At 45.2% G+C, this 23551-nt stretch overlaps 1 protein-coding gene across 11 annotated transcripts in view; it reads right to left on the bottom strand.

The window, feature by feature from the left end:
- The window catches only part of LIMCH1 (LIM and calponin homology domains 1), a 216150-nt gene that overhangs the window by 71077 nt on the left and 121522 nt on the right, over positions 1-23551 (bottom strand). For all 11 annotated transcript variants that reach the window (XM_082237995.1, XM_082237988.1, XM_082237993.1 and 8 more), the window contains exons 5-6: positions 17107-17137; positions 9940-10050 (exon numbers count right to left, since the gene is read on the bottom strand). In XM_082237995.1, the coding sequence (XP_082094121.1) occupies positions 9940-10050; positions 17107-17137 (142 nt within the window). The remainder of the gene's footprint in view (positions 1-9939; positions 10051-17106; positions 17138-23551) is intronic.

Below are 23551 nucleotides of genomic sequence, written 5' to 3'. Positions count from 1 at the left end.
AGACCCTCCCTCCTCCAGAAAAATATAAATGTTCTAATCTGAACATTCAAATGTGGATCAGGTCACATAGGATTTCATAGGAATCAAATTCCTCAAGCATCCTTACTGCATTCTGTGTGAAATGATCCTCAGCATTAGGTGTGGATAACCTAGTTTCAGATCCTCAGTCACGTATGAAACTTAGGCAATTTCACACATTACCAAGAGGTGAACCCAGACTTGACCCTCAATAGGGAAACAAAGGCAATCACAGCTTCCCAACAAGAGAACTGGAAAGATGTATATGTATGCAAATAAGTGGTTCTTGCATCCCTGCTTTTTGTATTTAGGTGCACTCCTAAAACTTACTTAGCCTAATACGTATGCTGCCCAGGGCTTTCACTGAAGGACCACAGAAAACACCTATTCTCTTGACCTGTGCACCAACAGCCAATAGCTCAGACCAGCTTGTTCTGCCCTATCTACAGATACTGCATATATGTGGTTTAGAAATGAAAGGGTCTCATGTCTCATACTGCGGTCCTGTCCCCCCCCCCCACAAAGAGCTTCTCCCAAATTTACATACTAAAGTGGAAATAATAATTATTACGGTTACTATTATTAGCAGGGCACATGTGCAGCAAAGACTTGTATGCTGCTGGGTTCCTCTTGGGTATATAGGGCAGATACAAGGTACCCACTTACATGATATCTGCTGGGTGGCACAAGTGAAACTCTTCCTTGTGGGAACTGTAAAGGTAAAGGGTAAAGGGACCCTGACCATTAGGTCCAGTCGTGACTGACTCTGGATTTGCAGCACTCATTTCGCTTTATTGGCTGAGGGAGCCGGCATACAGCTTCCGGGTCATGTGGCCAGCATGACTAAGCCGCTTCTGGCGAACCAGAGCAGCGCACGGAACGGCGTTTACCTTCCCGCCAGAGCGGTACCTATTTATCTACTTGCACTTTGATATGCTTTCGAACTGCTAGGTTGTCAAGAGCAGGGACCGAGCAACGGGAGCTCACCCCGTCGCGGGGATTCGAACCGCTGACCTTCTGACCGGCAGGTCCTAGGCTCTGTGGTTTAACCCACAGTGCCACCCGTGTCCCTGTGGGAACTGTACGCTTACATAAAAGAAAGGAAAAGGACACACTAGAGAGGGTTTCCCAAACTTGGGTCGCCAGCTGCTTTTGGACTACAATTCCCATCATCCCTGACCACTGGTCCTGCTAGCCAGGGGTGATGGGAGTTGTAGTCCAAAAACAGCTGGAGGTCCAAGTCTGGAAAATCCTGCACTAGAGGGAGACCACTTAGGCCTTCCCGCCTATAGACCCCAAGAATAAAGCCTGTTCCTCACTACATAGCTGAATCTCATTTATGGTGACACAGACACTACATTTCTTCCAAAATTGGCCACAATTATTACAGCCGCATTGCAGATGAGGAGCAGGGCAGAGAGAGGCTACCAGCTTGTCTAAATACTACCAAGAAAGAGGTAAGCTTTAGATGGGAAACTTCCCAGTTTGTACATCAGTCCCTTTGCTATTATGACACATTAGGCAACATCCTGGGATCAGGCCTATGAAATCCTGTGTGAAACAAAACAAAACAAAACTAAACCCAGTACCATGAACAGCAGAGAGGAGGTAGCACAGAAACATACAAAGGGCTTTAAATAGGAAGCAGGATCATTCAAAAACTCAAATGCCCTACAAACTTCTCAGGGAGAAAACTGAGTAATTGGGGTCACTGTTGAGTTGGCTGCCAAAAGTCCCTTAGCGTGCTGAAAGCCAAGGTCCCCTAAGGCCAAGCGTGGAGACGGCAAATAGCTGTAAGGTAAAATCACAGATTTTAAGGAAGTTAAAATAATTTGATCAGATGAAAATGCAGCGTTTCATGGTGTCTCTTTCTTCTGTTTAGCAATGAATGACAGAAGTTACTACCAAGAACTAAAGAGGGTGTCCTTTCTCCCAGGTAAAAATGTTCCATGAAATAAATTAGATGAGTGTATCTGTTACTCATACGGAACTACTAGCCCAATTGCTTCTAAGTTACTAGGTGTGATGGCCTGGGACTCGGGCTCAGAGTCGAAACCAGAAGAGACTCAGTCTGCACCGGATCCTTTACTTCAGGCATCATCTGAACCAAGTCTGGAGCCTGGCTCTGAAGAGTTCCAGTCTGCACAGGTTCCCCTGCAACAAACACCAGCTGGGTCCAATCAGGGGCCGGAGCCTGCCCTGGCTCCAGATGCGGGGATTATCTCGTTGCCTTCAGCTGGCCCATCACTTACAGCAGCTCCACTACCGGTTGGGTAGCTGCAGAGACTAAGGTCTTAGAGAAGGAAAGACCTGAGTACTCACAGGAGGAGTGCTCGTCTTCGGGCGAAACAGGGAGGCAAGTCGCCGGGGGATCTGGACCGGCCACTACCCCGACAAAGATAAAAGGCTGTCGGACCCTGCCTCTGGTTGCAGGAGCAACATTGTTGTATGCTAGATCCTGCCTGAGATCCTGTACATGTCCTTGCCTGGTTTCCTTTCTCGTGTCCTGCCTCGGCCCTGTTGGACTGACTCCCAGCGGAACCTTTGTATCCTGGACGGGACCTGGACCGCGTTTCATGGGTTACCCCCGGGCCCAGCACACTAGGTATGGTGCTTTACAAACGTTTAGCATTTTGAATTTTCCCGTTCACTTAGTTATTTCCACACTGACTAACACAAGTTTGTATATTTGAAGGAGCGTCTCCACCCCCATTGTTCAGCCCGAACACTGAGATCCGGCACCGAGGGCCTTCTGGCGGTTCCCTCATTGCGAGAAGTGAGGTTACAGGGAACCAGACAGAGGGCCTTCTCGGTAGTGGCGCCCACCCTGTGGAACACCCTCCCTTCAGATGTGAAGGAAATAAGTAGCTTTCCTATCTGAAGGCATCTGAAGGCAGCCCTGTTTAGGGAAGTTTTTAATATTTAATGCTGTATTGTTTTTAATACTTGCTTGGGAGCCGCCCAGAGTGGCTGGGGAAACTCAGCCAGATGGGCGGAGTATAAATAATAAATTATTATTATTATTATTATTATTATTATTATTATTATTATTATTATTTATTTGTGCATAAAGCGGGCTAATGAATATGTGGGAGGGCTAGTCCTCTGCAGACTTTACTTCAAGCCTGATGCTGTTAGGACTGGGCTTTGGACAGCAGACTGAAGCGAGTCAGGAGTTGTGGGACCAGCCAGAAGTCGAGAGCAAAAGAGTAAATCAGAGCAGGAGGACAACCCAGGAGGAAGGATCACAGAGCAAGCCAGGGACAAGGAATGATGCAGGAACAAGTCTGAGCTCAGGAAGAGCTTGTGGCTCAGGCAAGGCGCAACCAGTGTTTGAAACTCCCATTGTTCTAGGCGCATTTTGCGATGGGGAATTTCATTAGGGCGAGCAGTTTCTGAGCTCTGGGTGCAGTACTGTGTTGAATATTTCAGATAAAAATGGCAGAGTAGAAGGAAAGGAGGACCTTATTCTGCCTCCTCACTTCCATGGTCTCTCTAAAGGCTGGAGAAGAGACCCTCTTAAGAATATTACAGGGGTGGGCAAGTAGCCCATGTGAAAAATGAACATAATATTTTATCTGCAGTTCATTCATTTCCGGCGCTGTGGGTTAAACCACAGAGCCTAGGATTTGCCAATCAGAAGGTCGGTGGTTCGAATCCCCGCGACGGGGTGAGCTCCCATTGCCCGGTCCCTGCTCCTGCCAACCTAGCAGTTCAAAAGCACAAAGTGCAAGTAGATAAATAGGTACCGCTCCGGCGGGAAGGTAAAAGGCATTTCCATGCGCTGCTTTGGTTCGCCAGAAGCGGCTTAGTCATGCTGGCCACATGACCCAGAAGCTGTACGCCGGCTCCCTCGGCCAATAAAGCAAGATGAGCGCCGCAACGCCAGAGTCGGCCACCTAATGGTCGGAGTCCCTTTACCTTTACCTTTATTCTTGTTATAAAAAAGTGTTCCTAGACATTCCGTTGTTGAGCCCCTAACCTATTGTTGTTGTTGTTGTTGTTGTTGTTGTTGTTGTTGTTGTTGTTATTTATTGAATTTATATTCTGCCCTATACCCAGGGGTCTCAGGGCAGTTCAGTGAATAAAATCAAGATATAAAACCACAAAATACATAATAAAAATAAAAACAACAATCCAATAGCCCCACCACCACCAAAAAAAGCCACCTAGGTTTAAGGTGCCATTGAGCTCCTAGCTTTCATATCTCAGTTTCTAACACTGGGCTCAACACCAACTGGAAACCCTCTTCTGCGCTTTCCCGCCTAGGAGGAGTCAATGGCTGGCCTGGGGGGACAGGATCCTCATTGAAGTGATTACCTGTAGTTCAGTGGATCACCACACAGGGCAGCTGTCTACCAATCTCAACTTTCTGACCAATGCTCTTTTAATGATACGAAAACCCACATCTTCATCCCACAATGAACTCTGCCTACCCATTTGGACCTCAGGCCTCTCTTAGTATGCAGACTCCCTTTGATTTTCTGCTCAAAATACCAAGCCTAAAGGTAACGGTAAAGGGACCCCTGACCATTAGGTCCGATCATGGCCGACTCTGGGGTTGCGGTGCTCATCTCGCTTTATTTGCCAAGGGAGCCAGCGTACAGCTTCTTGGTCACGTGGCCAGCATGACTAAGCCGCTTCTGGCGAACCAGAGCAGCGCACGGAAACGCCGTTTACCTTCCCGCCAGAGCCTATTTATCTACCTATTTATCTACTTACACTTTAAGGTGCTTTCGAACTGCTAGGTGGGCAGGAGCTGGGACCGAGCAACGGGAGCTCACCCCGTTGCAGGGATTCGAACCGCCAACCTTCTGATCAGCAAGTTCTAGGCTCTGTGGTGTAACCCACAGCGCCACCCGCATCCCATATAACAAGCCTAGGTAGCTGTAATAATAATAATAATAATAATAATAATAATAATAATAATAATAATAATAATTTATTTTATTTTTCAAATAAAAAAAATATTTGTTTTCTTTTCTTCTTTCCGTAAGGAATAATGATTCCACAATCAACATCAAAAATACGTTCCCTCCCCCATTCCCCATGTATTTATTTATCCTTTCACCACTATCTCTAATGAGATTCTTAAAATCTCACGACTTCCCTCCATTCCCACTTCTGGTTTCTTTTATACACCAAATTCTTCTGCATTTCCCTATCTCCTATTAACCCATTATTATACCCTAAGTTATCCGAGTTTCTGGTAATTGCAAGCATTTAGTCCAAACCTGCTAATGTTTCAACTTGTTTACAATGTTTTTGCACATATACAATAAATGTTTCCCACTCTTTTTTAAACCTCTCGTAGTCTGAGCTTTGCTGTCAGTTTTGCCACCTCTGCACAGTCCATAAGTTTAATTTGCCAAATAATTTTATTATTTATACCTCGCCCATCTGGCTGGGTTTCCCTAGCCACTCTGGGCAATTTACAGCATATCTAAAAATATAGCATGTTGTGAAGGAAATGGACTGTTCTATATTATAAAAATATAAATCTGGGTTTGCTGACACAGTGGATCACACTTAGACTGTCTGGATTTGGGAATTAAATGCCAAAACCTCAAGCGTCTTGCTTTGATAGCCAGATTAAGGTCGATCTCAGCGTGATAAGGAGGAAAAACAGAAGGGAGAGAGGCAACTCTAAAGTAAGTTTCATTAAAATGTTACTGTGAAGGACTGTTTAATTTTCAGGGAGAGTAGATGGGGCTTAACTCTGTTTATTTGTTCTTTTGCTCCAAGTGGGAGGAATGCTTTGGCATGCAAGTAACTTTTATTGCATTTAATTCTTTTCCCCAAGATGAACGATCACCTTTTAAATATGTTAATAAACTTTGTTTCATAATAATTTTGTGGTCTCTCTTAATTTACCACCCCATGTCAAGAGCCAAGGCCTGTGCTACTCTTGAGCTATTGTCAAAGAGATACAGAGGACATTTTTCGCCTAGTGGCAGTAGAAAGGGTGGGCGACCAAAGGGGTACACTTTGTTTAGCCAGGAATTTTGCCCATACAGCAGAGTTGACATATATGTGCAACTCTTTTAACCTTCCTCTTCTAGGCATTGCTCTCCTTTCCTCGCTGGGTGTGCACAACTCTGCCAGGAAAAGTAAACACCACAATTTGGGTGCCTTGAGTAAAATAAATCCACGTGGTGCCAAAATGAAACTACAGTGGAACCTTGGTTCTCGAACTTGATCCGTTCTGGGAGTCCGTCTGACTCCCGAAACCAGTGCTTTTTCCCTTAAAAAAATGTTTAGGGGAACTCTCATTTTCCTGCTCATATTGAAATACTGCCCCTCGATGAGGCCAAACTTAGATTCACAAAATGTTTAGGGGTATACGTACCCCTGCGTATCCCCAGAAAAAAGCACTGCCCAAACTGGAACATGGGTTGTGCTGTGGGTTAAACCGCAGAGCCTAGGACTCAGAAGGTCGGCGGTTCGAATCCCCGTGACGGGGTGAGCTCCCATTGCTCGGTCCCTGCTCCTGCCAACCTAGCAGTTCGAAAGCACATCAAAGTGCAAGTAGATAAATAGGAACCGCTCCGGCGGGAAGGTAAACGGCATTTCCGTGCGCTGCTCTGGTTCGCCAGAAGCGGCTTAGTCATGCTGGCCACATGACCCGGAAGCTGTACACCGGCTCCCTCGGCCTATAGAGCAAGATGAGCGCCGCAACCCCAGAGTCGGTCACGACTGGACCTAATGGTCAGGGTCCCTTTACCTTTAAACCGGAACACTTACTTCTAGGTTTGCAGCGTTCGGGAGCCAAAACTTACGAGTACCAAGGCGTTCAACAACCAAGGTGCAACTGTATGAGCTTTTCCTTTAATGGTAACCCAAATATCTCAACTGATGTGGGCTGTCTCACACCCTGCTTAACAGCAGAGCTGGCCACCCACTTAGAGACATCACAGCATATACAAATGTAATTACCCACACTGCATGCAAAACACATTAAAATTGTTTTGTATTCCTACAAGATGGCTGTTCAGCGCATAACGTTATATATGCATGCCATGCGTTCTGAAAAGAGAACCAGACCTCCAGACCCCAAAGTCAATCCTACTTAAACACCCTCTTTGTCCCCCGCCCTCGGCACACGCACCCTCCCCAACCAATCTGACATCTTTCCCAAATTCCCCCGAAGCTCTACATACCAATAGAATAAATTTAATCCTTTGGCAGATTGCCAGTTTTTGAGAGGCGGGGGCGGGGAGGGAGGTAGATAATATGTCTCACTATCGCGGAAAACGCTTGACAGCAAGGTAAATGAAAATCAGATGAGCTAGACAGTGACACAGGCCAGTTTTCATTCATAAAACATTTCAAGATACAAATTACAGAACAAATTAAAGAATGAATCAACTGTAATATCTCTATCTATATCTATCTCTATCTATATCTATCTATCTATCTATCATCTATCTATCTATCATCTATCTATCTATCTATCTATCATCTATCTATCTATATATATATTCTGTCCTTCTGTTATTTGAATAGTAGCTTGGTTTTGTCTGTAAGGAAAATGGGAAAGGATGCATAAACCGAGAGCTGCCACACCTCCATATTTTCTATGCCATTAGGGCAGATTCATGTTTGAGAGTGGCTAAGAGTTGAAAAGTAACCCTCAGCCATCAGCTAACAAATTTTCCTTTTGGCTTAGTAATACTGGCCTGCCTTGCAAGTCTGTTGTAAGAATAACCAAGATAACGGGTGCAAAGTGCTTTCAACACTTGAAAATGCACTGCTGGAATACAAAGTATTAGTTAGCATAGCGATTAACATGGAAACAACTAAGCAGCCTCTCTCTGTGTGTATCCTATTATTATCGCCTCATTCAAAACATGTGGTGCAATACCATTGCTTACATCTGCATTATGACATCTTTAAAAACAGATAATCTGAAGCATGGCATTCCGTAACACAACAGTTATCACAGCCATCTGGGAAAAATCAAATTCACAGACATGCAATAAAAGCAGTCATAATAGCTACACAGAAGATCTCTTTCCTCAACAATTTCACATATTACAAACATATTGGAGGCTGAGAATTTTTTTTTTTGAACCATCTGCATCACAACTTTTATTATTAAGCTAACCTGGTTGTTGGAAGGAGGGATACATTTCAATATTTCTGTACATTCTGATATTTATTTGTTAATCTGTTTGTTTGAATTTTGTTACCATCCCTTCTTCACTACAAGGTACCAATGAAAGAGCTGGATAAATTGAGCATTTACCACGACTGTCTACTTTGTATGGTTTTAGGTTTTTAAAAAACGTGTTTGTTATTTTTTTGTATACTTAACTGTTTTAATTATCTTTTAGTGTACAGTGGGCCCACGAATTTACTTACAGGAGTGTTAACCTCAGGAGCACACAATAACAGGATCACACTAGCTTTCCAAAACATGAGGAGGGAAGCTGTTTCTTAAAGAATGTGTTTATTTTTACTGTCCCTCTAAAACTACATAGGAAGAAGAGCACTTTTAAAAGCCAAGAAAAATAGGGAGGAAATCAACAGAAAGGAAGCTGTTCTGACGGGACGGAAGACTGGGATAGTTTAAGGAGGCCTCAGGAGCCACATAAAATTTGGGGTTTCCCCTACATAAGCAGCAAGCTGCCCACCGGTGCCTTAGTATTAGTAGCGTCACTCTAAATCAGCGTCCAGTCCCTCTGATAGAAAACCTCAGTCAACTAGGTAGAGATAAGAATGAAAAAACAATATGAGCATTACAGTTGGCAGAAGAATATGGACAGAAATTGCAGCAGGTGTACTAGTAGGGTAGGAGGGCAGAGGGAAACGCCAAGATATTTCACATCTGGCAACCAATGAGCCTCTTTGGTTTCAGACAGTACGTGGGTAGATTGGTCCAAAAAGCCAGGGATACAAATTTTCACGGCTCTCTACAGCTACAGTGCTTCATTTACCAGAAGTAATGCATTTTAGTGTTAACTCTGGAAGTGTACACAGTCGTATCTTAGTTTTCGAACGCTGCAAACCCGGAAGTGACTGTTCCGGTTTGCAAACTGTTTTTGGAAGCTGAATATCCGATGGGGCAGAAGCTTCCTGCAGCCAATGAGAAGCTGTGCTTTGGTTTCTGAACGTTTTGGAAGTCGAACGGACTTCTGGAACGGATTCCGTTTGACTTCCAAGGTTCGACTGTACTTGATTGTGACCAAACTAAGGCTCCTATGTATATTTTGCTCTACGAGACTTAGTTTGGACAAAGTCAAGTATACACTTCCAGACAGCGGTGTAGCGTGAGTTGTCAGCACCCAGGGCAACGCAAGTAATTTGCGCCCCCTAACCCGGGGCAAGGCAAGTAATTTGCGCCCCCCGCTGCCGCCCAAACGACGCCGCTTGCCCGGAGGAGGAGGGGGGGCAGAGAGGCGAGGAAAATGCAACGGCCCAGCAGCTGCAGCAGCACCGGCGGAGGCGGGGCTGTGAGGAGGGGCTGCCTGGCGCGTCCTCCGCGGCGAGCGCTGAGAGCCGCTGCCTGCCGGGCGCCTTCAGCCCGGACGCGCGCACAGCTCGTCGGTTCCGCAAGACATGCGGCTCCGCTACAGCCTGCGCCCGAGGCTCTTCGGCGACTCCGGAGGCAGCAAGCGCCCCCCCCAAATGTTGTGCCCGGTGCGGCCGGCACCCCTGGCACCCCCCACGCTACGCCACTGCTTCCAGAGTAAACACTAAATGTATTACTTCTGGTAAATGAGCCAGCGTAGCCGCTAGAGGGCCATAAAAATTTGTGTCCTAGGCTTTTGCAACTCATCTTACCATGTACTATCTGAAACCAAATTGGCTGCCAGATGTGTGTGTTTTTTCCAGTTCTCCTACCCCACTATACTGTACTTTTACTAATGAGGAAGCTATTGTTCCACTAGTAGAAAAAAAAAACCCAACAGCAAATACCTTTCTCAGCTGCGTTAGTAATCCTTCAAACTCCCTCAGGTTGAGCGTTGCTCCACTGAAACCAGTGCTGCTGTTTGCTGTTTTCCCCAGCCAATAGATGGTGACTAAAACCTGAAGAATGAAATGAACATTAATTGTGGGGGTTGAATACTGCAACCTTGTCCAGCTCTCCAGCAGCCTTTTAAAATCTCATCAAATCATTTGTCAGCTGCTGTTTTCAAAGGCTCTCTTACAAAAGAACATGGTCACAGAGACTTTGAAGCACGTGAAATCACATCCGCACTGCTGATATTTCTAAGGTATGTGAAGTAGCAATGGCAGAGCTCCCTATTAAACCTTGTCCAACAATATCTGGGGAGCCAAATAAAGGAAAACTCAAGCACCCGCACCACTTCAAGGGACAAGGCTTCAATGCTTAATGAAACTGCTTTAATATTGGTTTATGTCGTTCTATGTTCCCAACACAGAGGTAAAAATCACAAAGATACTGACTGCCTGATGCCAAGTGTTTATTACAAGTTCTGCAAGTTTCACTAATATATTTTAATAGTTGTTGAGGTGGCTTAGCATTTTTAATTTCTCCACCATAAGGAATAATCAGATTGAAACTAACTCCAAAGCAACAGTCTGCTTCTCTTTAAGCTTTTCTTTTTACATGTACAGAGTTTCAAACATCTTAAAATTGTACCTTGCCTTTCCAGACAAGTGCCTAGGGCAAGTAATGGGAAACCATACAAATGCTATTAAAATATCACCATCGTCTTTAGTATTTATAGAATACTTTCCACCAAACTGAAGGTTGGAAGAAAGTACGTATCTCTTCACACAATAGTTATACTTAAACTATGGACTTCACTCCCATAAGATGTAGAGACGGCCAGCAATTTGGACAGCTTCAAAAGGGGATTAGACAAATAAAATTTGTAGAGGATAAGGCTATCAATGGCTGCTAGCCACAATGACAAAGTTCCACCTTCCTTGTCAGAGGCAGCACATCTATGAATACCAATAGGTACAGTTGCACTCAGTTACTGCTTGCTGGACTGGACTGAACTTTGGCTTGATCCAAAAGGATCAAGCAATGTGCTCTACGTGGGGCCACCTTTGAAGGTGACCCGGAAACTACAACTAATCCAGAATGTGGCAGCTAGACTGGTGACTGGGAGCGGCCGCTGAGACCACGTAACACCTGTCTTGAAAGACCTACATTGGCCCCCAGTACATTTCCAGTACAATTCAAAGTGTTGGTGCTGACCTTTAAAGCCCTAAAGGGCCTCGGCCCAGTATACCTGAAGGAGCGTCTCCACCCACATCGTTCTGCCCAGACGCTGAGGTCCAGCGCCGAGGGCCTTCTGGCGGTTCCCTCACTGTGAGAAGCAAAGCTACAGGGAGCCAGGCAGAGGGCCTTCTCAGTAGCGGCACCCGCCCTGTGGAACGCCCTCCCATCAGATGTCAAAGAGATAAACAACTACCTGACATTTAGAAGACATCTGAAGGCAGCCCTATTCAGGGAAGTTTTTAATGTGTGACATTTTAATGTATTTTTAATCTTTGTTGGAAGCCACCCAGAGTGGCTGGGGAGACCCAGCCAGATGGGCGGGGTACAAATAATAAATTCTTCCTCTTCTTCTTCTTTCTTATATTCTAATAAAGAGATCTTCACCTAATGTAGAAGCCAGGCAAGCATCTCCAGGAAGAGCACTCAATAATTAGGGCACCACTATCAAATGAGCCTTTTCCTTGATTCCCCATCTCACGTTACCAGGCTTTGTCTCCAACAAAGATCTTAGGGTCTAGACAGGTGTATATGGAAAAAGTGTACTGACCCCAAGGCATTTTAGAGCTTTAGAGGTCCATATGAGCGCTTTCCACTGAATCCAGATTTCTCTACTCATATTTCATTCTCTCTTAACCCCTACACTAGCTGTATTTGATAGCATAGCTCTCAGCACATTCTCCCGCCAGCTTTAAGAATGGTTCAGGTTAACCAGGATTCCACCTCAGCCAGAATTTGCCAACCAGCTGCAAGCCATAGTTAAGATGGTCAGTGTTAACCATGGTTAGGAATGACAGAGAAGGTTGAGAGAATTCACACTCAAAAGGGATGTAGCTAAGGAGGGAGTGTACAATCTTGAAGTCTGGTCCAGATCAGTTGTTGAAAATCAGGAAATCTACAGTTGTTGTATGTCAGAACCATTATGTCTGAATTCCAACCCCCACCCCTTCCCTATTCTTAAAGATCTTTCCTCCCATCACCCCTTTCTGAGGTCAATTGCATATATTCTTCATCGACTTAAGAGGAAAATTAAAACCACAAGACGGGATTTTCACATGCAGGATATATGTATAGGAAGAAAAACTCCCAGTTAGTCCCGGGACAGTAAAGGAAAAGAATTCAGTGAATAGTAACTTAACAAGAATGTTAGTTTAGATGAACCATAATCAGGGAGATATAGTAATTTTATGAGCACTCTCTTTTTTAAAAAAAATATGCAATCATTAATGTAATCATCTGTTGTATTTATTAAATAAAGTGGTTTTCCTGTTTATTTAGTAACTCCAGGTGCAGTGCTTGGAATCAGTCTAGATAAGCATCAGATAACTGACAGGAAACTTCCACTCACAGAAACAAATTCTCTGGAGACTGTGGGCTGGGGTGCACATCTATATATAATGGTGTGAACTGAAAATGTTCCACTATTATACTGCTTAGGAAGCCAAAGTTTTCATAATTCATTTCCTGATAACATATTTTTATTAGGTGGGAGTTAGCTTGGAGTGTTGATGTTTTTCTTGTATTCAGACATACTAAACCATATGTTGAGAGTCCAATCTTATATGTGTCTATTCAGAAGTAAGCTCCATGGACTCCAGTGGGACTGGAACACAGCACTGTAGCCTAAGTTATCACACTTTGCTTTAACTACGGTCAAAATTAAGAGCCAACTGTGCGACATTAATATTTATCACCTGAATTCCCTATAGTGCATTTTTTAAAAACCCAATGGCCTGGTTTGCACACCACAAGCAAACCATGGTTTACTTGTAAACGTAAGAGATCTAGCCAGCAGAACTAACAAACCACAATTCCTGGTTTAGCACTATATCCCAAACTGGGGTTATGGTTTGTTTCACTCAAACAAGGCCAACTAGTAGGCCAGGAACAAGCCTTGGCTTAATACCATGGTTTGTTTGGAAACAGACAAACCACAATACCTGGGTTTGGATATAATGCTAAGCCATGGATCATGGTTTGTTGTTCCCAGTGATGAGAGCAGGGGTTTGCAAATTACGGCCCCTGGGCCAGATCAGGCCCACCTGGGTCCTAAATCCAGCCCGAGCCACAAAGCCGGAACCTGCTGCGAAGCCGAGACTCCTGGCAATGGCAACAGGAGGAAGAAGCCGAGTGGTGGTGGCTCTGCCACTCAAACGCCGTGCCTGGTTTAACTCAGCGCGGCACGGGGACGTCTCTGCCAATCAAACACAGCACCTGGTTTACCTGAGCGGTGTTTGATTGGCAGAGACGTCCCTGTCTGTGCCACACTGAGGTAAACCAGGTGCGGCATTTGATTGGTAGCTTCCCTGCCGCTCAACCTCTTCCTCCTGTCGACGCCACCGCCCTGGTGCTCCTGTGGGCCAGAGAGCGGAGCGGACGAGCTCGCTCTGCCTACCCATGAGAAGCAGCAGCAGCAGTGGTGGCGGCCCCTGGGAAAGTAAGCGCAGTGGCTGGAGCTGGGGCTAGGGTGGGGAACAAGACTATTTGCCCCCCACGCCTTTTCTTCCAGCTCCGCCCGCCCCTCCAGTGCTGCTTCTCTGGCCCACCACAAGGTCTGAGGGATAGTGGACCGGCCCGCTGCTAAAAAAAAATGCCGACCCCTGGACTAGAGAGAAAGGGACTACAGTGGTACCTCAGGTTAGATATGCTTCAGGTTGCATACACTTCAGGTTACAGACTCCACTAACCCAGAAATATTACCTTGGGTTAAGAACTTTGCTTCAGGATTAGAACAGAAATTGTGTGATGGCGGCACGGCAGCAGCAGGAGACCCCATTAGTTAAAGTGGTGCTTCAGGTTAAGAACAGTTTCCGGTTAAGAACGGACCTCCGGAACGAATTAAGTACAGTGGTACCTTGGGTTAAGAACTTAATTCGTTCCGGAGGTCCGTTCTTAACCGGAAACTGTTCTTAACCTGAAGCACCACTTTCACCACTTTAGCTAATGGGGCCTCCTGCTGCTGCCGCGCCGCTGGAGCACGATTTCTGTTCTCATCCTGAAGCAAAGTTCTTAACCCGAGGTAATATTTATGGGTTAGCAGAGTCTGTAACCTGAAGCGTATGTAACCCAAGGTACCACTGTACTTAACCCGAGGTACCACTGTATTTTGGACCCTCCCATATGAACCATCAAGCTTGCCGTGAGGTGAGGCTGTGCTCTGGAGTCTTACTTCTGTAGGAAGTTACAGCTGCAATCCATTATGATTGTTGTTGTTGTTGTTGATTTTCAGTTATATACATTTCAATGGCTTTACAATCATTTTAACATTTCAAAACTCAACTTTCTTCCTCCTCTTTCTGCGGTTCCTTAAATTTGTTTTCCTGCATATTCCAAATTAACTTGACATTCATTCATTCACTCATCTACTATATACTCTTATAAAACTGCAGGTTATTACAATATTCCTGCCAATGTTCTTATCTGTTTACGTTTTGTTTGCAAATATTCAATAAACCATTTCCATTCTTTTATAAAAAAGTTTGTTATCTTGATTTCTTACTTCTCTGGCAACTTTTGCCATTTCTGCATATTCCATAAGTTTTTGTAGCCATTCTTCTTTCGTCGGGATGTTTACAGCTGCAATCCTAAGCTCTTTCACTAGGATGTAAGTCCCAAAGGGATTTAAAGCAGAATCCTAAATATATTCACTGCCGTTTACGTGGAAGTAAGCCTCAATGGGTTGATTCAAGTAAGCATGAGGTTGTAGTTTACACAACCCAATCATATGTTTGCTTACTGATTCACTAGTCCCATTTCAATGGGTATCACTTCCAAGCAAACATACAAAGAGCTGCACTGCATGGCTATAACCATATAATAGTTAAGACACGTGTTTTAGACCCTCTTTGACTAATAGGTGTCAGGGAACTGCCCTCGGAGTTGGAGGCGGAGGGAAGGCTCCAGAGGGATGCCGGAGAGGGTCCCAGTAGGGAGAGGGGCAGCCCATTTGCTGGGGAAGGAAATCAGCGTAACACCAGTGGAGAAGGGGGGCAGATGGGGGAATCGGAGAGGAGGCTCCAAGACTCCTCGCCGGAGACCAGCAGAGAGAGTACGGGTCCTCCACTGCCCACACCCTCCCTGCGCAGAAGGCTTCCGCGCAGGGAGAGTAGGAGGAGACTAGGCGTCAAGGAATTTTTGTGCTGGAAGAAGTTCAAGAAACGCCCACTGACGGATTCTGCCAGCGACTGAGACAGTCACGATGCTGGAGGCTGTTCAGTCGGAAAGGGTTTAACCAGGTAACCTTGCCAGCAGTGGCGGCAACTTACGCACGAGCAACTCCTAAACCCATTACAATAGGTGTTCCAGAAAATCAGGGCTGTGACACAGACATCAGATGGGCAGACCTCCCACACCATGGTTGCTTTTACAGACAGAAAATTGGATCAGGTGCTCCAAACGCAGGACTCCATCAATGCCTAGTTTGGCCTATCATGGGAGTAGAATCATTGAAACATAGAATTGTAGAGTTGACCACAAGGGTCATCTGGCAATGCAGGAATCTTTTGTCAAATGTGGGGCTAAGTCACATTGAATTCAGTGAAATGTCTGTGTAAATAAGCATGTCTAGGATCAGGTCCAATGTCAAAATATTCAGAACAGGGCTTTACTGTATTAAAAAACGAACTAGCAAATAACATTTTTAAAGGTAAAGTATAATGTCATTATCTAATTAAAACAATAAAGCAGCCACACTGGAAACATAATTATGGAGTTTCCTCCCTAAAGGCAACAGCTTGGTGACATCATTTCAAAATATTAGAAAGTATTTCCAATTTTTTAATTATTATTTTTTTAAAATCTCACCAGGCTTTCAAGGGAGTAAATAATGTCTGCTGCTATTACTAGGCTTGGATTTAGGCTTATATTTAAAATGGAAATGTTTTAATCACAGGTTCTTATTTGGTAGACTTGACTGAGACTCTCTTTTGGTTGGGAAGGGTAGTTAGATGTATGTATTTTATATATGCACATCTATCTTTATGAATGTCTCTTTGAAAAGCAATACACCTGCCAATGAATGGCTTTTAGTAAATCTTGTTTACAGCAGCTTCAGAATGCAACTGTTCCAAAAAGGCTCATGCGCCGTTGGAGGAAAAACAATTACAATACTGATGACAGGAAGGGCAGGATAAAATGACAGTGGACTTTTTACCTGTGGTTGTGATTATGGGCTCGAAAAGTTATTACAGAAAGTTCTTGGCATTTCCCTGGAGTCTCCAAGGATGTCAGCCAAACACAACTTGAATTCTCTGTAGTTTACAATTGACAGTATGAAAACCAGAAGTTTTGTCTGGCTTTAGATAGTTTATCTAACTCTGTGACCAACTGAATTTAAAGTTTCCTTCCTCACTGTACAATCCCCAAACTGTTCCTGCTGTCCCTGGTTTCAATCAACAAGGCGACTGACTAGAAAAGGCTGCTTTGAAACTACAATCCCTGAAGGACAACACAGAAACAAAGGGAGGTTTGCTGTTGTGATGGGGGGGATGACAATCCTGCAAAGTTTCTATGGCACTATTTAGATTTAAACATCAAAGCTTTTTCTGGAAGTGTCAGACACATCTCTATTAACCTAACAAAAATCCAAGTTAGCCTTTGCAACAAAAGCAGAAAGGAAACCAAACACAGTTTTGTTTTTTTAAAATATGGTTTAAACAAAAGCAGAAAACCTAGCTGGTGTCTAAGGGAGTTACGCTATTTCCTAACTGAAGTGGGAGCAAAGATAGCTTTCCACAGCAGCACCACAGATCATGAATTGCAGCAAGACAAAGTGCATGCCAACACACAAAAGCTCTTTTCAGCTACACAACTACATCTGCGTTTCAAGCTCAGTCTGGGGCAACAAAACCATCCATAGCTGCGAGAGGGGGAAACATGCAACAAGTACTTACATTTTTCAGCTTTCTGCTACAGTCAAGATTCCTGGATGTGCAGGCACAACAAGAAAGGAGAGAGAAATATCAGAAACGAGAAACTTTCCAAGAGCTTGTATTATGCAGTCGGTCACATGTTCCCCCTAACAAAAGCCTGCAGGATGTGTCTGCTGGTTAGAAACACATGAAGGGAAGATAGAGAGCAATCATTCATTTGGTTTATAGCATGAAAACATGCTCCCAATGTTACCAGAGTCAACAAAGCTGCAAAATAATGCAGGTTAGCAGCCCTTCCTCAATGGAACTAAACCAGTGCAAACACGCACACACAGGCAAATTGTGCCCAGTATCTTTCTCAATTTATTAACTTTTGTTTGTGTTTACTTGTTTATAAGGTTGACAAATCAGGTGGACGGCAAGAGAGAGGCTGGTGGACCGGAATCCATTTGCGGGTTTGACACCAGCTCCACTGACTCAGATTGGTTTGCTGACATACAAATGGGAATGAGTCCCATCAATGGCTGGATGTACCCATCTCCACCGTCTGCCAATGAAACAGGCTCTTTCCTAACGTAAGCTCTTGAGAAATGCGTTAGTCTTTCAGGCGTCATAAAATCCAGCTTGCTCGTGCAACACTAGTGCAGTAGCTGAGATTGTGAGTGAGAAGTCCCTGGTGCAAATCTCGCCTCAGCCAAGAAGTCTGCAGGTGACTTTAGGCAAATCACTATCTCAGCCTCGATTTGCAGTAGGGAGATAACACTTAGCTACTTTCAGGGTTGTTGCACAGATGAGGACGAGAATGCATATCACAACCATCTGTGCCCCATTCTATGTACAGTGGTACCTCAGGTTAAGAACTTAATTCGTTCTGGAGGTCCGTTCTTAACCTGAAACTGTTCTTAATCTGAGGCACCACTTTAGCTAATGGGGCCTCCCGCCGCCGCGCAATTTCTGTTCTCATCCTGAAGCAAAGTTCTTAACCTGAGGTACTATTTCTGGGTTAGGGGAATCTGTAACCTGAAGCGCCTGTAACCTAAAGCGTCTGTAACCTGAGGTACCACTGTATTTTGCCTGGAATGGCTGCTTACCTAGTCATGGGCTGAGCAGCTGCTTCCTTCAATGGCCTGGGAGGGTCACCTATGTAGACCTGTGTCTTGTGGAGGAATCATTAATCCTGGGCCTGACCCTGTTATGAGCAGCCCTCCACCAGGGGGGCTGCTTCACCACCCAATGCCCCTACATCTGAAATCAATAAAGTTGTGGCCATGTTTTTAAATCCCAGAACGTTGTCCTGTCCAGCTATCTCACCTTCACAGGCTAGGCCCTGCTCCCTGGGGAGGGGTCACTGCAACTGGGTCTGCAATGAACACTCGCCTGCACAGACATAAATGGGATTTGGCATGCCATGGCAGTATTACATGTCAAGTACAGAAGTGCACAGGCTTGGACCACAAGTCAGGAATGTGAGCGTTAGACAGAAGACTACTGTTCTTTGACAGTTCATCTTCCGGGAAACAGCTGGGTTAAGATTTGTGGGAAGTCACAGCTAGTCAAGGGGAACCTGGGATGATGTCCGATGTCAGTGCACCTTCCTCTAGCAGCCAATTTGATTCGATTTGGCTTCTACTTGACTCTTGAGCTAAGCCTAGATAAACAACACAGCCTGTGACCCTCCAGATAACAGCATTTACACTGCTGAGTGAAATCCAGAGGTTGCGCTGACGGGTGGGGACACATTTTTAAATGCTATATGAGCAAATAAAGGGCAGTCGCTGGGGTAACAGAGAAACAAATAAAATACCATGGTTCTTAGCCATTTTACGCTCCTGAATCAAAACTTGTTTAGAATGCAGAGACCTGAAAGGAAAGCTGGGGAGAAGGGTCCCTTCTGCTGGCCTAAGATACATGGAAGGTTCAAGGCCGCTAGAGCTGAAACGGTTGAGTGTTGCTGTAATCAGGAGTGCCAAGAAAAGTGCTTTTGGTTTCTGGGAGGGACATCCAGGGACCTCATGAAGGATCTTTTAGTAAGGGTTGGCTTCATGGGTGACCATACTATGTCCAAAGGAAGCTAATGTTGCTTGTTTCCAATTCCTTCTACAGTGGTACCTCAGTTAACAAACGAAATCCGTTCTGGAAGCCCATTCAGCTTCCGAAACATTCGAAAACCGAGGCGTGGCTTCCCATTGGTTACAAGAGCTTCTTGTACTCAGTGGAAGCTGCGTCGCACGTTGGGGTTCTGAAAAACATTCGAAAATGGAAGCATTTCGAGAACTGAAATGTACGACAATGGAGGCGTTCAGGAACTGAGGTTCCATTGTATTCTTAAGGAGGTCTCATAGTTCTAGGTAACACAATCATCATGTTGCCAAAACTGCAGAGCCCACTATAGGCAGGATCAAGTGTTGGGGAAATCATGTGACCCAGTGATCAGTGGACTCCACAACTAATCCTTGCTGGATAAACTAGATTACTCCAGGGGAATGATCCAAATGTGATCGATACAGCCCTGGGCCTGAACAGAACTTGAATATGAGACCATATTGGAACTGTGTTTGCACACAAACAGCTGGAGCAAACTGGGAGAATGGCAGGGACAAACATCACCAATAAAAACATAGCTATTTATCCCCACTTCTTTGGAAGGGCAGTGTTTGTTGCTGTGTGTATATGAGTGGGTGGGTGGCAAGGGACAGCTATTTTGCTGAATTCCTTCTCTCTCATGCACACTCAGACGCACTGTCTACCATTTTCATCCAAAGCTAAACAGGCTGATGGTTTGTTTAATCATAGGGCCATCATGCTTTTGAGGATCCTTTAATGAGCACTATAAACCATCTTGAAAGCCCCTTTAATCTGCAACAACAAGGTACTTAATTTCTCTGCCTACTTAGAAGCATTGGTAGCATAAATATGAACAAGTGCCATAAATTTAAGCTGCTTTTTTCAAACAAATGCTTTAATCTCAATACCACCCTAGCATACATTTTCAAAGCATCAGGTTATATTTTAATCAAGACTGGAATTTAGACCTTTCAGTGCCCCAGGCAAAATGTTAAAACTACAGTAAATATTTTGCACAGGATTCTGGTTCCGTTGAGCTGGGCAGCCCTTTTCGCTCATCTCACTGGGACTTTCCAAGCCCCATGTGGGGAGGAGGTCCTCCTTCACATGCCCCATAACATCTTAGATATGCCGCACCGCTTGGTATCACCATTCTTTATGCACCTCTCTGGGAACCCATGAACCAGCATTTTGATTATGGCATTCTGTCACCCACCCAAGCACCACCCCTACTCCTGCTTGGCCTGCTCATCATTTTCAGCAGCTTCCGTGTCCCCTTTCTTGTTACATGCATCTTCCAGTGACATTTGGACCTCGTTGCTTCCTGGATCAGTTCCTGTGCTCCTGGGTACAAAAGAATTCCCTGCCTTTGCTACTACAACAAGAAGTGCTTCATCGGCAGCAGTCTAGGCAGGGGCAGAGGAAGTGGGATGCGGTGGGGGCGAACCGCCCCGGGTGTCTTCGCTGAGGGGGGAGACATTTGGCGTGCCACCCACCTGCGACTCCCAAGCCTACCCCGAGCCACCGGAGGAAGGGGGGAGCTGCGCCACTTTGCCAGCGGCATTGCCCCCTTTCTCCTTCATTTTGTATATGTGCTGCCGAAGCGAGCACCCTTTCCCCTTCATTTTGACAGCTCGTGGGAGGCTTGGGAGTTGGGGAGGGTGGCACACCGAATGTCCGCCATTGGCGGCTCACTCCGCCCCCGGCTGCAGGGCACGCACACTACTTTGTGCACTCGAGTGGCTATCCAGCGCCCCTCAAAAGCATGCTCCGCCCCCCTCGGGAGTGCGCTTCGTCCTGGGCAGCGCGGGCATATGCTCTGCCGCTGAGTCCAGGGTAGAGTGTAGCGCACAGATCTTTTTTTAAGAAAACTGGTGCTCCCTTTAGTGATCTTCTAACTCATGGGTATGGGGACACGGGTGGTGCTGTAGTCTAAACCACAGAGCCTAGGGCTTGCAGATCAGAAGGTTGGCAGTTTGAATCCCTGCGACGGGATGAGCTCCCGTTGCTCGGTCCCTGCTCCTGCCCACCTAGCAGTTTGAAAGCACGTTAAAGTGCAAGTAGATAAATAGGTACTGACTTCCGGGGTTGACGCGATCTGGGAATGGCGGATTCCCTCCGAGCTCCGGAGGGAATCGGCTCAGCAGGGGATGGGTCTTTGCCGTGCCGGCGACACGGGGACCCTTAAAACCGCAGGCGCGCAGCCTGCAGACTGAAGACTCGGTGGGTGCCTTAAGCGCCCCCCCTGATTCGCGAAGAGCCTTTTTAAAGGCTGCGGAGGGGATACGGGGGGTGGCGTGGCACCGAGAGTCCATCGCTACCTCTGCTGAGTGAAGCCGCGAGCCATGACCGGAGAGCGCTGACTTCCTTCCTTGAAATTCGGCTGAGAAGAAGAACCCGTGAGTTAATTGAATTTGGACTTTAAGAATTTTACCCATTGAATTTGAGACGATCGGGGGATGTGTTAAAAGGAAGTCCGCACACACCCCCTTTGCAGACGATCCAGAGCAACGATAAAAGAACTAAGCTGGAGTGCCTACCCTGTAAAGGGTGAGTTTAAAAAGACAGTAACTTCCAAGATTTGGAAAAGAAAATTTTGAGCAGGAGAGAGGAGTGTTGGAAGGGGTATATTTCTGTTGTAAACAACCCCCCCTCCCGGGCCCGGGAGTGTCCTATTTTGGAGCTTGTATAAGAAGTGCAGAGTTTGACAGCTGTCAAAGCTGTCAAACGGACTGTTAATAGTAGAAAAATCGCTATTTAAGACCCCTCTGGATTAAAAGGAGTTACAATTGAACTAAAATTGTTGGAAACAAAGAAACAATAATAAGACAGAGGACTGTTGGAGAAAAGAACACTAAGTAACCAGATTCCCTCTAGGGGGAACTCTGTGGAATTACAATGGCTGTGGATGGAAAGATACTGGGAGAAATCGAAAGGATGTTTTATTTGGTAGGAATCTTACAGGAACAGACTACGGCTATGAGTGAACAATTGATGACCTTGACTTCTGAAACAAGTAGTTCTGTTGAATGTAATGAGAACCTGGCTGAGAAAGAATCCACAGCTGAACCGGAAATGATAACCAAAGAAGAGGACAAGACAAAACAAGAAAGAGAAGAATTGAAATGGGAAAACATTGTCCAGAAGCTGACACCTGTGGAATGTAAACAAGGAGACTATTGGACTGAACCTACTATAAATCTACGAAAGATTCAGAAGATGAAAGTGGAGGCCCTGGGAATCTATGAAATTAAGGAATTTAAAATAAAGAAATATAATTGGGGCCTCCACATAGACTCTGACTCTGATTATGTTCAAAATTCATGCCTTGTGGAAATTCCTCAGCAGCCGCTTGCAAATATGGGAAGAGATTTTGGACTGACTGTGAAAGAACTCTTTCGAGACGTGACGACTGGCATAAAGGATTACCAACTAGGCCGGCGGAGAGGGACTGAAAGAGACTTGAGAGCCTCGGACGTGAGGAACCCGGGCTAAGAATTGTTATTTCGGACATGTTTTTGGAAGGGACGCAAACCGGGGAAGGGAGGGAGGGAAGAATCTAGTTTAAACAACACTCAAGACCATGGGATTTAGTTAACAAGATTATTATTCAAGATAAAATGGGAATTCGATGGAAGAGAACTGAGGTCCAACTTAGAAAAAATTTAATTTTGCTTCTTTTTATATAAAGGACTAATATTAAGATGGATAAGGAAATGCCAATTTGCTGATATAAATTGGGGAATAGGGATGCAAGGGAGGGGGTGGGGGGAAGTCAATGACCAGGGTTAGAAAATAACTTTTTTGGAAACTATATATGTTTGTTGTTTTTTTTTTGTTTGTTTGTTTGCTTTTGTGTTTTTTGTGTTTTTGTCTCTGTCTATATAAAATGTGAAAACCAAATAAAAAATTTTATAAAAAAAAAAGATAAATAGGTACTGCTCCGGCGGGAAGGTAAACGGTGTTTCCATGCGCTGCTCTGGTTCTCCAGAAGCGGCTTAGTCATGCTGGCCACATGACCCGGAAGCTGTCTGCAGACAAACGCCGGCTCCCTCAACCTATAGAGGGAGATGAGCGCCACAACCCCAGAGTTGTCTGTGACTGGACCTTTTAACTCACGGGTAGGCAGACTAAGGCCCGGGGGCCGGAACCAGCCCAATCGCCTTTTAAATCCGGCCCACAAACAATCTGGGAATCAGCGTGTTTTTACATGAGTAGAATGAGCCCTTTTATTTAAAATGCATCTCTGGGTTATTTGTGGGGCATAGGAATTCGTTCATCCCCCCCAAAAAAAAAATATAGTCTGGCCCACCACAAGGTCTGAGGGACAGTGGACCAGTCTGACTCCTACTCTAACTCAGCTTTTACTGCTGAGACCAATGTCCACTGTACAGCTCTTACA

The sequence above is a fragment of the Podarcis vaucheri genome, assembly GCF_965113315.1.
Source record: "Podarcis vaucheri genome assembly, chromosome: 9".
Lineage (NCBI taxonomy): Eukaryota > Metazoa > Chordata > Lepidosauria > Squamata > Lacertidae > Podarcis > Podarcis vaucheri.
The sequence above is the reverse complement of the archived record's forward strand: the minus strand, read 5'-3'. Positions and strand labels throughout refer to the sequence as shown.